Genomic DNA, 16,648 nt, shown 5'->3' on the forward strand with positions numbered 1-16,648 from the left:
TTCTTCCAAATTTTCAATTTTATAACTGCTCAACTATTTAGAATAGGAATGGGCTGATGCCCAACAATAAAAAGCCCATCATTAGGGGAAACCTGGACTAAACACCTCGCTTTATTAATTAACTAAAATCACCCTATTTTCAAATACATCTGGCAGAATAAATAAATTCTTAGAAACCATAAATATTTGATTGGTATTTTGTCCAAAACCATATAAGCTTGGGATCTGATGACTAAAAAAAGCAAAATTATTATGTCTTTATCCCCACCTAATTTTTTAATATTATAGATTATAGAGCAAGCCAGATTGTCTGGTTCCACTATCAAAGTAATAATATTCTAATATGTTATTTTAATTAAGTAAGGTCAAAATGATACCGAGTTCAACAGAATCTACAAAAATAAAAGGAGGTGGTAGAATAATATTTAATTGATATGTGTATTATAATGTAATAAATAATCAATTTATGCATTCCCAGATGGAAGTGGAAATGGGACCTAGATCAGTCTAAGGCTAGTGCCCACTAGTTTATGCATAGGATAAATATTGGAATAATAAAACTTAATTTTGATTAAAATAGTGAAGTTTGGTGTTAAAGTCGTTGTATCACCACGCTTGTGGCAATTCATGCCCATATTTATATTGCTACTTTGACACTATCTATAGTCTATACACACTTTACAATGTGTGGAAGGCGAATATAAATTTATATATGTAATATAATATGCCTAGTACATATATAAAATTTATTCAATCTCGATGTAACCAAAAGAAGAGCTAAGGACGTGATACTCTTTTATGTCTGGAGATTTTATAAGATTTGTACAATGTAAACTTGCATTAGTGTTTCAATTAGTTTATTTAATTTAATTATTTTATGCAGTTATTCAAATAGTTCACATATAATGCTAATCCATTAATCGATTACCAGTCCAGAATTTGAACGTGATGGAAAATGCAATGATTGAGTAATGAGGACCATTGTCCAAAACTAACATTACCACTGACCTATCGTAATTTCAGTTCTATGTATTGCCATATTTTATACTCTCTCACTCCAATCCCTCAAAAATAAAAATTCTTTATTTTAGTTGTTCCATAAAAATAGATACTAGCACTATTATTTTAGGAAATTTCTTTCTCTATAACGAGATAAGACTCATTTCCACCAACACACTTTTCTTTGTATTCTACTTTATCAATTTGCATTATAACATGTGTCGTTTCAAAAGTTTCTATTTTTAGGGGACGGAGAGAGTATAAAAAAAGATATTCTATACGTGAGGTGGCCTAGTGATAGTGGTTGAAAATTTCAATTGTTCACATATTTTGAAGTCATGTCTTCTTTCTGGTCGAATCCTTTTCGATCCTGACAATTTTTGCCTACCCAGAGGTCATGATATCTGAGTTCAGGAACACATTAGAAGATTTATAGTTGAATACAAAGAACTTCAGGTGGAGAAAGCACAAGCAATCGATGATCATTTGGAGAAGCTATTCGGTAATTCTAAACCGTAATATTTTCGTGAACTAGGGTTTAAAATTTTAGCATGAAGTATGTGTGTTCTAGCATGCATTTTCTGTGTTTAACATGTGAAGTATTAATTCAATAATCAGTCAAATAAATATGTATGTTTGATTTTATTTATATTGCAAGTATTCCGCTAGGTAAGGGACATCATAACCCCAATAGTTATTTACTCTCAAATCCTAGAATGTACTAGTTTATTACCCGTGGAAAGGTAAACAAAAACAATATTCATAAAGTACAACTTAAGTAAACATCTATATAAAACTCATAGGATGAATCTTCTTCTTATCTTGAACTCCAGATATTATAAAATTATTTTTCGACAATTTCCGAGATATCTAAGATTGGACAATCACTCTAATTTATATTAGTGTGTGTGTGTGTGTGTGTGTGAATTCGTCACTTATGGACTAGACTATGAAACATTCGTAAAACAATCATAAATTCCTCCATCTAACTCCAACTGAGACGTGCGAGATATCCAAATGAAGCTCTTTCAAGACTGGAAACAATGTTGTTCTTTAGAGACTAATTGGAATTCATTTTTTTAATCTCTTTTTTTTTTAAAACTCAACAAACTTATCATAAAAAGTACTTGATGGAAAGTTAGACAAAAACAAGTCCTAAAGCCAAGTAAACATACTAAATCAAACCCCTAAAACTATGTAAAATACGAGTGTATCAACTGTCATGTCTAAAGATTGTTTGGTATCAATGATGAGCAGATTAAGCAACAATTTTTTTTTATTATTGATACACTCTCGACTTAATTTACCTAATTTGGTTTATAGTTTGTGATTGTTTCTAAATTATGTAAATTTTTTTATTTTTTATGATTATATAATTATCAGATTTTTTAAAATTAAGTAATTTAAAGTTTTAATAATGAATTTAATATTTACATAATGTCTTATTTAATCAGAATTATAAATAATAATAAAAAAACTAAATAAGAGAGTTTAAAGTGTTTAATATTTATGTGCTTTGTATACGCAAGGATACGAGTAATGGAGATAAGCATTTGTTAAAATGCTTTGTATATTTCCACAGTGAGATGTAAATGCTTTGGATCAAATCACACAATTTTAATTTTTCACAATCGCATTAGTGTACAAAATGATGTCTTAATGATGCTCAAAATAATTATCTTCATTAAAATAAAAAAGAGAAAAGAAAAATATGCAAAAAATAGGAAATAACTTACGTTAAATAACGTTTTTTGAGCATCGCTAAAAGATGTTATTTTTATGTACAGGATTGTGCAAAACTCGTATTCTTATGTTTATTGAAATTATAATTAATTTGAGAATGATCTATTGGGCATGTTAATACAAACAAGCATGAACAAATAATTAACCAGAACAATGAAAATGAATATAAATGACAGAAATAACAAAATAATATAAAGTCCAAGTCGATGGAATTGATTATAAATGCTAGAAATAACAAATACTCCTAAGCCCTAACAAGTAACAAAATTATTATATCCCGCATAAACTTGCTCTCCAGTCATGTAACTCCTACATGCTCAAGGGAGTCTCATCTACTCTTCTCTGGATTGTTTCCAACCTCCATTAATTAATTATGATCATATTATATTACAACCACTCATGAATAAAGTAATGCATCACTTTCAAGATACATTTATTAAGTAGCTAAAACAAAAGATTGCCAAAGAACCCCACGTAATACTCCAATACAAATTGCATTAGTTTAGTAAGTAACTCGATCACAATTTTTTAAGTAATGGGGTTGGCTAAGTTTCATCATTCTCATATTCCAAATAAAATTTTAATTCATATAAATTTTAAATCTTAATTAATTATGACACATAACAACACTTGCATAGTCACAACACGATATCTTCTACTCTAATATAGAAACAACTAATTAAATTAGACCATTTACTTAAGTTCCCTTTTGTCATACGAAAAAGCTACCTTTGATTTTATAGCAATGTAAAGATCGAGCCATATGGTATTTGGCCATTTAAGTGGATTTTTAATACTATAAATACTTCATTGATACTGAAATCGTATAGTAGAGAGTTAATGGATTATGACCAATCACATCTCCGGAATTAAAGTCATTAACTTTAAGAAACACTAATTGTTTGACAAAAGTATCCACATTCAAATATGCATGCATTGATACAATTGACTACATAAACAAAACATCGATCAAAATATATACTAGTATCCAAGGAATATGATCAGAGAATAATCGCAACACAAAAAGTAGAAAGAGTTGATTGTATTTGTATGGGCACAAGTACACATGAAAAATAACATGTACTAGTATTTATTCTGCATATATTTGAAAACATCTCCAGGCATAATACTAAAGAAGCAACAATTTCTCATATAGTACTTATAAAACAATATTAGTAATATTTTCATAATGACTAGGTGCAAGGAAGCGGCGGTGGCATATTGAATGAGCGTATTTTTAGACTTTAGTGGGACTCTTACTCTTTATAAACTTTTTCCAATTTTTCCACCGCAACGTGACAATTCGTTAAGCATAAAAGTTAAGTTAGATAAAATAAAATAAATCTAAATTAATTACCAAATAATTAATCAAAGAAATAAAAAGAGTGGGCCCATTCACTTCTTGGTAGTTCCGTGACCGCGACTTCAGTTTAATTTGCTCAGTCTTAATTCTCCGCTGTCCGATCAATGGAAAAAAAAGCGACGGCCCGATCCGTTCAAGCCCCTCCACTATCTGCCAGCTAGGACGAACCCGCCACGTCGGCAGGCTACCGACGGTCAATATATTTCGCACATCCAACTCCAACTAAATCGCAGCCGTTAAAAGAATTGGGCCCACGTGTCACTTATGCGAAAAAGTGTTCTACCCCAGCTAATTAATTACACCTAAATCTTGAAATCTGATTCTAAAAATGAGAAATGCATTATTTTTATATGGACAAAGGGTTTTAAAGTTTATTTACACCTAGCCGTAATTCGTGGGACCTTCAATTTTATTCTTTTTAATGGAAATGATTTTGTATTGAATGTGAAACCGAAAAATAGTGAAATTTGACCGTGGCTTTTACCGAGATTTCTTATAATCGTCATTTTCCTTTTACTTTGCTATATTTATGTAGCATAGTTTGAGCGTGTAATATTCGGAAAATATATAGAGATTCTATTACGATAAAAAGATAAAGAAAAATTCAGAAATGGCATTAAATAGTATAGTTAATGGTACATTTTTCTATTCATGCGCATTTTCTTAATTTGCTAGAGACGTAAGCAAAATGAGCACTCGTATATTAAAAATCGGAAAATATGGAAGCTTGAATCCAAAGATGGAAACCGACACGTAGCGGTGGGATTCTCGATTTCGTAATACCGCCATGCTGGCACATGGCTAATCTGAGGCGTTGGATCAAATGAATATCAACGGCTGAGATGAATTCGTGTGACAAAGCAACCTCATGTGATGTTTCCACGAGGGCTTTTGTAGATGTGAAATACCCCCTTCCAACAAATGAATAGATGATGAGATTGTGACAGAAGGAAAAAAAAAGCTTCATTTATAGGGTTAGAGAGAGAGAGAGAGAGAGAGAGGTGAATTAGGGGATTTGTGGAAGAGGAGGAGTCCATTTGGAGAAAAAGATTGTTGTTTTATCCGCCGGATTCATTCTGAATCTTGATTTCTCGGCGAGTCTCATCTCCTTCTCCGGCGAATTATGCAATAGGCACCTCTGATGAGATATCTGATTGGATTTATTCATCTGGGTCAAGCTGAAACTCTGCATCAAAAGGGGGGAAATTTCAGTGATGGACAGAAACAGAGAAGCCAGAAGAGCTAGTATCGTCGGCTCCAATGGCTTCAATCGCCGCCGCCATCGGACTAACAGTCTCAGAGACTCTCCAGGTTGATTTTTCTCATTTCTCAATAACAGATCTGTCTCTGACTCCCAATTTTTTTACTAAAGATTCAAGCCTTTTTTGTTGCTGTTTGCAGATGAAGATACAGGTCCGGAGTTGCAGGAATCCGTGAGGTTAAGAGATCGAGTGAAGAAGGATCGGGATCGAGAGAGGGAGAGGGATAGAGAGAGAGAAAGGGAGAGAGAGAGGGAAAGGGAGAGGGATAGAGAGAGAGATTTGAGAGAAAGGTCCAGCCGGAGTAAGAGGAGAAGAGGTGGAGACGAAACTTCAGAAGAGAGCGTCAATGATGAAGAAGACGACGAGGATGAAGATAACGCCGCTGGAGGCGTGAGATTGTTGTCGCAGGCGGTCCCAAACCACCATCACGGCGGCCATAGCACTAGTAGTTTTAGTCAACCACAACAGAACAACAGTAACACTGTAAGCAGCAGCAATCACCATCTCCAACACAGAAAAAGCTTCCCTCCCGCTTCTTCAACGGCGGCCAAGATTTCTAGAGTGCCGCCGGTTTGGAAATCCGGCGATGAAATGATCAGCGCCTCCGTTCCTAGAAAGGCACGTTCCGGTAAGACACGGAAAACTCACCTCATTTCTCCGATTTCTAATTCTTTTTGGTCAAACGTTTTGATTTCTTTTCATTTTCGTAAAGCTTCCACGAAGAGGTCTCACGATTGGATTTCAATCAGCAGCAACAACAACAGCGGCGGCGGAGTTTCAGGTGGAGAACCGAATCTCGGGAGCTCTCCGGCGAGACAAGGCGTCGGCGTTGGGACGGCGCCGACGCCGACGCCTTTGCCGGCGGCTCCTATATCTCCCTCTTCTTCCAATGCCATGAGAAAGAAGCTTGTTAGTGTCTGAAATCGGTCTATAATTTTTTAAAACTCCAAATATCTGTTCAATTCTTAATCCTGAACTTTTTGCAATCTGCAGAAGCAGACGGTGAACAACTCCGCTCCGAAGCTGAAGCCGCCTAAAGTGGCGGCTGCGGCTGCGGCTGCGTCGAAGCCGAGCTCTTCGAATCCGGAAGAGTTGGAGATTGAAATCGCCGAGGTGTTGTACGGCTTGATGACTCAGTCACAAGCCCCTTCATCCAAGAAGGAGGAGTCGAGAGAAATCAACAGATTGAGCAGCGATGTGAAATCACATAATTCATCGACGATTTCTAATTCTACTTCGGCCAATAATCCCAATTTGGGTGCCAATTCTGGGCCCCTTTCAGCCGTCCGTAAGTGTTCAATCAAGCTGTATTCAGTTTTAGATTTTCTCTGATTGAGAGAGCTAAAAGTGTCGCTGCTTATCGTTTTGCAGCTCCAAAGAGAAAGAGGCCGCGGCAGATACCTGAAAACTCGTGCTACGGCGTTCGGAGCAGCCCCGTTCCGGCTAAGCTTGAAGCGGATCCGACGCCGAAGAGCGAGATTTCATCTCTAACTACGGAAAAATCGGGGTCCATAGCTGAAAATGTGTATGAAGCGGCTGCCGATTTGGTCGATCCACAGATGCAAGCGGCGGCGGAGCCGGCTGCGCCGAAGGCGGATGGATCAGTGTCGGAGATGAAGCCTGTCTCTGAAGAATTAACGGAGATCAAGGATTCGGTTGGGAAGGAAGAGTTGAAGTTGCCGAAAGAGAAAGATTCTCCGGCGGTGAGAGCGGAGGTTAGCAAAAACGGAGATTCACCAGCGGCGGCGGCGCCTACTAAAACGTGAGTACAGAAATTTGAGTTTAATTTTCTTGGGGGAATGATTTTCTCATCATTTGCCCTAACTTTGGTTTTTTGGAATTTAGCAATTCTACGGCAATGGAGTTGGAGAATGGGAAGGAAGAGAAATTTGAAATAGATCTGATGGTGAGCGAAAGAAACGATTTTTTTGAAGTCCGTTTTCTTGTGTTTTTGTTGCTTAAATGGAATTTGAGTCCGGTTTCAGGCGCCGCCGCCACAAGCTAAACCTTCTCCGGAAAAAGAAGGAAAGATCGATTTGAGGGATTCGCCAGTGGAACAGAAGCCGGTTGTTCAGGTCACTGATGCTGTACGTGGATAGATGATTACTGTTTTTATTTGGATTTATCGATTTTGATGGGCAGCCTTCTGATGTTTTTATCTGCAGAACTCAAGAGATCAAGCCGACGAAAATTGCAAAAGTGGAAGTGGGAGGGATGAAGAAAAGAAGCTTCTAAAAGAAGCCGAATCGAAGGAGAGGTTTCATCTCGATTTGGAAAAGTCTGAAAGGGACATTGGCCACGGAGATGGAGTTACTGCAGCAAACAAATCGCAGTCAGCGTTGAAGCCCACAGAGAAATCTGGTAGGTTTTCTTTTTGTATGGTGAATATGTGGCCTTGTGCCACGGTGTGTAGATTAATGTTGAGAGGTTTGTATGTTTCTTAAACTTAGGTCATTCAACAAGCTCTTTACCGCTGCCAATGTCAATGGGAAACTGGCCTGGTGGGCTTCCTCCGGTGGGGTATGATTGCTTTTCCTTGATTTCATTGAAATCTTTATGCTGGTTCGGTTTTGATGGTGTTTCATTGTTTTCTGTCAGCAGATATATGGCCCCATTGCAAGGAGTTGTATCGATGGAGGGTGGTCCAGTTGCTCCTCCACATATTCAGGTAACTATTTTTCTTCTTGTTTTGTTATGGAGTAATGATGATGGCCTTTGGTGGTGAATCTTTTGTGATCATTTATGTTGAAATTTTTGCAGTCGATGTTCACTCAGCCCCGACCAAAACGCTGTGCTACACATTGCCACATTGCTAGGAACATACATTACCTCCAGCAGTTCATGAAGATGAACCCCTTCTGGCCTGGACCTGCTGGCTCGGCTTCTTTATTTGGGTCGAAGCCTTGCAATCTTAATGTCATACCCGGGCTGGAGTTGCACGGCAATGTTGCTGTTAGAGGCGCGCAGGATAAGGCCCAGAACGTCCCCAATCATGTTGGGAAGGAGAAGGGTTCTCAACCAGCCAGTACGTCTGATTCTGCTCAGAGAAAACAACAGATTCTAATCCAGCAAGCGTTGCCTCCCGTCGCTCCTAGTAATATGCTGGTATGTTTCTTTTAAGTCTCTAATTTTGCTGCAACTCTATTCTGGTGGAGTGGTGTTGAGGGTTTGTATGGTGTTGAGCAGGGGCCTACTTTCATCTTCCCCTTGAACCAGCAGCAGTCAGCTGCCCCACGGCCTAGTGGTGCGAAATCTCCGGCTGCTGGGGTTTCGTCCAACACTGGTGGCTCTGGTGTTACGAATTCCACTTCAGCAGCTGCAGTGAGTTTCAACTACCCGAATATGCCTTCTAGCGAGACACAGTATTTGGCGATCCTACAGAACAACGGGTACCCGTTTCCCATACCGGCTGCTGCTGTAGGGGGACCCCCGAATTATAGGGGCACACCAGCCCAGGCACTGCCTTTGTTCAATGGTTCATTCTATTCTTCACAGATGATTCACCCTTCACAACTTCAGCACGCTCAGCCACCATCCATCCAGACACAGTTGATGCAAGCCCACCAAAATGCAAGCCCATCTAGTGGTGGTTCCTCGAATTCACAGAAGCATTTGCAGGGCCAGCATCCGAGAACGCAAACTGGTGCTGGCATCTCCAGTGGTTCTGGAACTGCTAGCTTGCAAAACATGTCATCCCTGAAATCACAGCCATCCCAGCAACAGTTGCAACAGAGTCACACTCAGTATGTGCACCAATCACGGGCAAGACACCTTGAGGGAGAACCCAGTAGGGAAGACAGCCCATCAACCACTGATAGCCGGGGGTCTCGAGCCTCGATGAATATCTATGGCCAGAATTTTGCGAATTTTGGGTTGATGACTCATCCAGCCACTTTGGCTGGTGCTGGGGGTGGCGCTGCTAGTGCTACCAGCGCGAGTAGTAATCATGCTGACAAGAAAGGACATCCGCCGCAGCAGGTATCAAAGACAGGACCGGAGTCATTGCCTGCAAGTCATAGCTTCGCGATGAGTTTTGGTACTATCAATGGAACTAGTGGTGGCCCAGGCATCGATATGGCATCTGTGGCTCAGAATCACGCCATGTTTCAGAGCTCCTCAGAAGCCACGCGACAGAATATCCAGTTGATGGCTGCTGCTCAGGCTGCACAAAAGAAGACCATCCGAATCTCTGATGATACTAAATCTGGCGGTGTAGATTCCAATACCACAGAAGACGAACGCAAGATCTTGACGGGAAAGGCTATGGGTGTTGGTGGGCAGCAGTCCATTGCATTTGCAAGGTCGGACTTGTCTGATGGGCATGTTTCGTCAATACAGACGAATGTGATTGAGAGCTCCACACGGTCTCTAAATGCTTCATCTGGTGCATCTCGCAGCTCCCGTTCTAATGCCGTGAATGTTCAGAATGCTCACAGCATTCAAGTTCAACTTCAGCAACAGCAAACACTGCAGCTCAAGCAGCAGCAGCTACAACAACAGCAACAGCAGCAACACCAACAACAACAGCAACAGCATCAGCACCAACAACTGCAACAGCAACAACAGCAGCAACAACAGCTGCAGCAGCAATTGCAGCAACACATGGCAGCAAATTCAGTTAGTCTGCAGCAGCACATGACAGCAAATGCAGTTAGTCGACCGCAGCATTTCAATTCATCTTCAGCCATGGGTTTGAAGTTTCCGAGTGGCCTCTCCGGTTTCCCAACAAATCTTGTAAAGAGCAACAGCAGCAGCCCATCTCAGTCCCCTCAATGGAAAGGCCCCGGTAGAACTTCAACCTCCCAAACCCCTTCTGTAACCACGACCACGCTGAAAAACCTTCCCCAGCAGCATGCTCGGACTCAATCCCCGATGCACACTCAAATATCCTTTGGAGGGAATCAGAAACCATCAACAGGCTCACAAGGTCAAGCGCATCCCAGCAACAACCAGACTTCGTCTTCGCCTATGATGGTAGGCTCTCCCACGACCTCTTCCGTCTCCAAAGGAGCCAGTGGGAGCCCTAGAACAACTTCATCTGCTTCTACAAACAACAAAACGGGAACGGGTCATGCTTCGTCCTTGTCAACACAGCCAACCAAGAACCCACCATCCGTTTCTAACCAGAAGTCTCCATCAATTCTGGGAAACCTTCATGTAGCTTCAGCCTCTTCTGGCAGCGTACAGAAACCTCAAATGCAACACCAGTCTCAGCAACAGATGCCTAAAACAATGCAGCAACAGTTGTTCTTCTCAAATCCGTATACTCAATCCCAATCTCAACATTCTGCCAGTAAAAGCTCGTCCACACCCAGTGCCAGCGGATATTATATGCCACGAAGACAGACAGACCAACACCAGCAGTCACCGGGTGCTCCGGTGACATCGGCTGGGAGTTTATCTTTATGCACTCCTGTCACACTGGGTGGTGCAAACACGAATGATCCAGCTACAGCAATTGCAGCAGCCACTGCTAATGCAAAGGGTGGCGGATTGCCTTCCCAGGGAATAATCAATGCACCGCAGTTTGCCTCGCAGGCTGCTGGGAACCTTTTGCCTGCTGGCTTTTCTTATGCGCATCCCGTTCCAGCTGCTGTTCAGGTGAAGCCTACTGAGCAGAAACAACCTGCTGGTAAGTATCTTCAAAAACCATAAATAGGTTTTGCAATCTCATATTAGGTTGAGAAATATGACTTTGTTTTACTGCACTAGTTATAATGAATGGGAGTTGTGAATTTATTGTTCAATTTTTACGATTTCTTGACCAGGAAATGACAATTTAAATCCATGGCAGCCTGAGAAAAAATGAAAGATGAAGAAGAAGCTGCGAGTCTCAGGAGAGAGGGAAAGTTGGGACAGGCATATGCTGGAACAATGAGGAGGACGAGGACATTTGAACAAGGGAGAAGAGAAGATGGGCGGAGCTCCTACTGCGTGCACGCCCTGTCATTCGACAGGTAAACATGCTAAATATGAAACTGGGAACGTCAGTGGGTTTGAAAGGGGGCGGGGGAGAATTGATCAATTTTTGGTGATGGAGAAGAACAAAGTTTAGATGTTAGAAGACTGTGAGGAGCTTAGCCTCTTGTTTTTGGTTAGAATAGTGGAGGTTCTTTGATCATATTTTGTATCTTCCTCACTCTCCTGCTTGGGAATATATTTTCCCAGGAAAAAAAGAGAAATGAAAGATTATTCTGAAAAGGAAAAAGAAAAAAAAGGAAAGATTATGGTTTTTGACATGTATGTAATGGATATGGAGGGCTTGCTTATGGCAGCAGTTGTATAAGATTAGCCTTCATGCGTTCTTTCCTTGAATTAAATTTATTAATCTTATTCTGTCTGAAAAGAGAAGTGATTTTTGAAGTTTGTTTAGAATGGCCTTGAAATTAATGTGGTCCACATGTGCATTCCTGTTTAGGTCATTGTTTGTGTGTTGGAATGGCAGTGGACCTTTTTATGCTGATATTGTCTTCTGGGCCCCACTCTACTAAACACCGCAGGCCACACGTTTTCATTGTTGCCTTCAATTTGGAGAGAGAGAAGAGAGAGGGGGTGATTACCGAAAAGGCTTTCAGTGGATAGGATGATAATTGTCATATGATGCCATCTTGTTATGCTTCATGACGAAGAATACAGGTCACTGTCCAACTAAAAATTTATTAAAGAATTTATGATTCTATGCTTCTCTCTATCTTCACTAGCATGAAATCAAACTTTAATTTTAACATTTATTTGTATTATTAAATTCATTGCATTAAATTTGCTACAATACAATAATGAACCACCACAAGCAATCAACCCACAATCAAATAGGAGTATAGAACTTGACTAAACGGCCAATAAACAGTTTCTCTACCTTTCTCTAGTGGAGTGGCATAGCATTCATTTTGAATAGAAATTATTCATTTTACCTACACAAGTATAAAAAGGGGTGAATAAAAAATTTGTGGTTAAATTTTCAGACAGCAAAATCAAGCAACCTGGAGTCAGAGGAAGATTTGTGGGGTTATTTTTGGTGTCAATTTGAGTCCCAAAATTCTACTTCATTTTGGTAAATTAGGTTATGACACGTGTATTTTTTAATTATTAAAACCCGGTATTTAAAACTTTTTGTGGCCAAGATGAATTTTAAGTTGGAAATGGTTAGTTACTTTGTTTTAGTATTGGTATAATTCACACCCGGTCTTCTTCAGTGTGCAATTTTAATAGGATAATCTGAATATTGTCCAACTAATGAAGTATCATGAAAAATGGCAATACTAGTCGAATAATACGTGTGAGTACGTTGTGGTGGGTGCCCACTGCATTATAACTTGGCTTGGATTATTCCATAGGCACAAAGTTTGGACCCACTGCAATTATAAGTTGGGCAATTTATTCACATAGATACAGGCATAAATTAGAGATCTTGACTGGAGACGTGTCCACAGCCTAAACAGTTTGTTTAAGAACGATGGGATCAAAACATTTTCGGTCGCTCATTTCGTATATTCATCCAATTAATCGCTACATTTGTTAATCACGAACTGCGTATCGTTCATGTACTTACCATAATTGTAGACAGCCTTTATATATGCAAAAATTTTCATTTGTTTTCACCTATAAATGACAAGAAACAAATTTAGTCTCGTTGTTTTTTTTTTGGTAAAGCGTCCCGTTGTTTTTTAGTTATTCATTTATGATCAGTAGGAGTATGTTTTACAAATACTTCCTCTCTAAAAACAAATCTTCTACTTACATTGTATACATAGTAGTGGAATAATCAATCATGACAGTATGTGATTCAGTCCATTCATTGCAAAAATTTCGTAAAAAATAGACTAAGTTGTAAATAACACGAGTTTAGTGCACAATTGATAAAGTAAGAGAAATGAGAAAAAAAAGTGATAGAGTAGTGTTAGTGGATTGTGAATTATATATTATTAAAGTGTTTAATTGTTTAAAACTTTCTATAATAAGAAATTGGCTTAATTTTAATGGACGGCCCAAAAAGGTAAAACAAGTCTATCTTTTTTTATATAATTAATATACAATATGCAACGCTGACAAATTTATACTATCACGAAGGCACTTGTTCAAAAAGGCTATGTTTTCACGAAGGCACTTGTTTAAAAAGGTACTTATATAGTACTAAATTATATAATTAATATACAATACGGTCAAAATAGATCATTAAAAAGGCAAAGACAAACCAAAGCAACACAAGTAACAATAAAACTCAAGACTACATAAAATACAATTCTAGAGAAATAGAAAATAGAAAACAACAATGTATAATACTCCATAAAAATCCAAAAGCTACACTACGTAACCACATAATAAAACCCTAATTAAAACGACTCAACCCTCATATTCTCAATCATCAAGGATTTGCGCGACACTAAATTTGGACTATGAATAACTAAGTTGGAAATATAATGATTCCTCTCTTTCTTAATCTCTCAAATACTTTAGTCACGTTCGAGTAGTAAAATAGTCGAGCAGATAGATGCAAGGCGAGTAAGATCCCCCATCTTCAAATGCTTTGACAAGATAAAGTGTATCATGGTAGTTATTTTGGTAATCCAAAATATCATCTAAAATTTCCGAACTAAGACTGTATATCAAAAGGCTTATTTAGTTCCATAGAGCCATGAAGAATATCAGGAAGCTTAAGCATACATGGTTTTCTCTTGATAACATAATCCTTAGTCCATGTTTTCTCATCTCCATATTCCTTCATTCGCCATATTTCGAGCACCAGTTTGTGCTCTAAAATTTCCGAGCACATATCAAGTGCTCGGTATTTTCCAAGCACTTTGGGACAATGGAATAGTTCCGAGCACTTTGGGGCAATGGAATAGTTCCGAGCACATCTTGGTGCTCGGCATTTCATGCTCTTAAAAATATTATATTCTATATTTTTTATTTTATTATTAATAAATTATATATTTTATTTTAGTTTCCTAAATTAGGAGTATTAATTAAATAAATAAAGTAAACCAAATGGAAATGACATTATATTGACTTAAACTAAATATTTTTACAGTGCATTTGAATTTGAAATGCAAAAAATATATGAATACAGAGCATGATCCCGGGGACGTGGACGAGAACAGCGAAACCTTGCTATGCATCTCAAATGGTAGCGCTTCAACGTCCCATAGTGCTAGCCATACACGTGTCCGCTTTCTCCCTTACCATTGCATTTTGCCTTCTTCATCTTCACCATCCTCTCCTTATTCACCTCTCCATGCCCCTTGAGGAAGTCCCCATAGGCAGTAACGAACTTCTCCAGACGAGTGGACTGGCAGAGATCAAAGTAGATCAAGTTCATCTTGAACCCTTCAACCTAATTTCATAATTAAAGTTAGTTAAGTCAATGAACTAAATCCAATCAATAAACAAAATTTGGTTGCAGAACCATCATTCTTGCATAGGCAGATCCAATGTGACCTGCTCCAAAGTTTGTCTTTTAGTAAGTTCCCAACATAGCTGCCAAAAAGGAAACAAAGAACGGGTCAATGATTGTGTAATTCTTTGCTTATGAGTTCAAGTAAAGGACGTACAGACGAAGGACGAGGAAGCCATCCATCATACAAGCCACCCTTCATGAATTCATCAACTTCCACAATTCTTCAGGCTGCAGCTAAAGAGAGTGAAGCTGCTAACTCTGCTGTAGTCTCTGTCAGCACTCCCTAATTCATCAACAACAACAAACTTATTCTTGCATAGTTTTCACATTTCGTTGATCCAATAAATTAGTTACCGGTGACTTTCCGACAACAACACCATATTTATTAGCAGCATCAACATCAACCTTGTTGTATCCTACAGCCATGTTGCTGAAGGCAGTCCCTCCTGCTCTGCCCAATGCTCAGTCAACTGAAAAAAAAACAGTCCAAATCATCTCCAAAAATAGGTGTGTGTGTGTGAAGTTTACCTATCCAATAACTCCATCACACTTATTACCAATCAAAAGAATGATGTCTGCAATAAGGCAATAAAAGATCAAAATTCATGCAAAAGAAAAAAAAATGTTGAATAATAACAAAATGATAATAATGAATACTATTACTTCTAGACGGCAACACAAAATAACCAACAAAATTTAGAAATAAATTCATCATTCTGAAATATCTAAAACCACACAAATCAACTTAGGGAACAAATACAGACAGAAGCAAAAAATAGCAGTAAAGGTCGAAAAATCTATAAATAAAGAGAATAAATAAGTACAGTGGAAATGAAGCTTCCAATGAATAATGCTCGGTAGCTGCAATATAGACCTACAAGTATTCAAATCAACATAAGCCAAAGATCTTCGAAATTGAAACAAAGTAACAAAATGAAGATGAAAAGAGCTAAAAATGCAGTCCAGATTATGAACTATTTGTTGCGTTTGGGGCTGTGTGGTAGCTAAATGTCAGTTGTATTTCAAACTGAAATGGACGGATATTGCATCTTATAATGATATACCTGTTTCAGAAGACTAGACTCAACACTCACCGAAATACTATTACTGTGATTGAATCGCTAAGTGTATATACCTCCTGCATAGAAGACAGAGAGCATTCCACATTTTCCAATCAAGACAAAAAATGCAGAATAAATCAAATTGAATCCCTAATCTCAGTTTAACCAAATCAATTTTACTAACTCAAGCATAATATTGCAATATTCATCAATCCTATGCATACTGAGAGGATGTCCATAGTGATTTCTCGTGGAAGATCATTCAACCTATCGATTTCCATAGCAATTGAGGATTGAGCTTGGAGAGAAGAGAATGAGAGATGTGATTATGAATTTCGTGATATTGTTACACATAGACTATATAAAAGGAGTAAATCTCTAGACAAGTTCTTCTACGTAGTATTAAATTATTTACTATAGTTGAGGCGATTTCATTTATATTGATTTCCATAATTGAGGAAAGAGTTCAAGAAAAGAAAAGCGAGTGGTTTTGAATTTTGTGATACCACTGTCTTGTTTTACAAGTTTTCCTCGTTATATGCACATACATTTGTTACGTAAATCTTTATACTTATTCTTCTATTACTATTAAATGACTTCCATGTACACGATTGTTTAATGGGAAATTCACTTCTAATGAAAAAATTGAATAATTTAAGGATATGGTAGTAATTGTTTTGAACAGCCATATTATATATACATAGTTATATTTTTGAAAAATTAAAATCCTGAGGCAAATCCGGTTGAGTCGATCTATGTAATACTAAGTAAGATACAATCTTTTATAAAATATTAAATAATTTAAAAAATATGGCAATTGTTTAAA

General features: G+C 38.2%; 2 protein-coding genes across 12 annotated transcripts; one reads left to right on the forward strand and one right to left on the reverse strand.

The window, feature by feature from the left end:
• Positions 1 to 5,042: 5,042 nt before the first annotated feature.
• On the forward strand, positions 5,043 to 12,050 carry LOC125195987 (protein TIME FOR COFFEE-like). 9 transcript variants are annotated; one of them, XR_007171811.2, is made up of 14 exons: positions 5,043 to 5,416; positions 5,507 to 5,995; positions 6,080 to 6,276; positions 6,361 to 6,655; positions 6,739 to 7,129; positions 7,213 to 7,273; positions 7,353 to 7,454; positions 7,533 to 7,728; positions 7,818 to 7,887; positions 7,966 to 8,035; positions 8,128 to 8,472; positions 8,554 to 10,999; positions 11,136 to 11,324; positions 11,786 to 12,050. XR_007171811.2 is itself a non-coding variant. In XM_048094314.2 (14 exons), the coding sequence occupies exons 1-14, from the start codon at positions 5,320 to 5,322 to the stop codon at positions 11,174 to 11,176; spliced, it is 4,761 nt and encodes a 1,586-aa protein (XP_047950271.1). In that variant the 5' UTR covers positions 5,043 to 5,319; the 3' UTR covers positions 11,177 to 11,672. The 9 variants fall into 9 exon arrangements, 6 of the variants coding, with proteins under 6 accessions (XP_047950271.1, XP_047950267.1, XP_047950270.1 ...); XR_007171813.2 differs by having other exon boundaries at positions 11,813 to 12,050; XR_007171812.2 differs by having other exon boundaries at positions 11,868 to 12,050.
• Positions 12,051 to 14,379: 2,329 nt separating this feature from the next.
• Positions 14,380 to 15,765, reverse strand: LOC148927204 (glycerate dehydrogenase HPR, peroxisomal-like). 3 transcript variants are annotated; one of them, XR_016137569.1, is made up of 3 exons: positions 14,947 to 15,765; positions 14,771 to 14,841; positions 14,380 to 14,698 (listed from the first exon to the last, which is right to left on the reverse strand). XR_016137569.1 is itself a non-coding variant. In XM_089069624.1 (3 exons), exons 1-3 carry the CDS (start codon positions 14,935 to 14,937, stop codon positions 14,516 to 14,518), a joined length of 237 nt encoding a protein of 78 aa, XP_088925750.1. In that variant the 5' UTR covers positions 14,938 to 15,765; the 3' UTR covers positions 14,380 to 14,515. The 3 variants fall into 3 exon arrangements, 2 of the variants coding, with proteins under 2 accessions (XP_088925750.1, XP_088925749.1); XM_089069624.1 differs by having other exon boundaries at positions 14,771 to 14,802; positions 14,916 to 15,765; XM_089069623.1 differs by having other exon boundaries at positions 14,771 to 14,818; positions 14,916 to 15,763.
• Between the last annotated feature and the right edge of the window lie 883 nt (positions 15,766 to 16,648).

This window comes from Salvia hispanica, chromosome 4, assembly GCF_029641045.1.
Source record: "Salvia hispanica isolate PSC_SH4W2 chromosome 4, Shi_PSC_v1, whole genome shotgun sequence".
Classification (NCBI taxonomy): Eukaryota; Viridiplantae; Streptophyta; class Magnoliopsida; order Lamiales; family Lamiaceae; genus Salvia; species Salvia hispanica.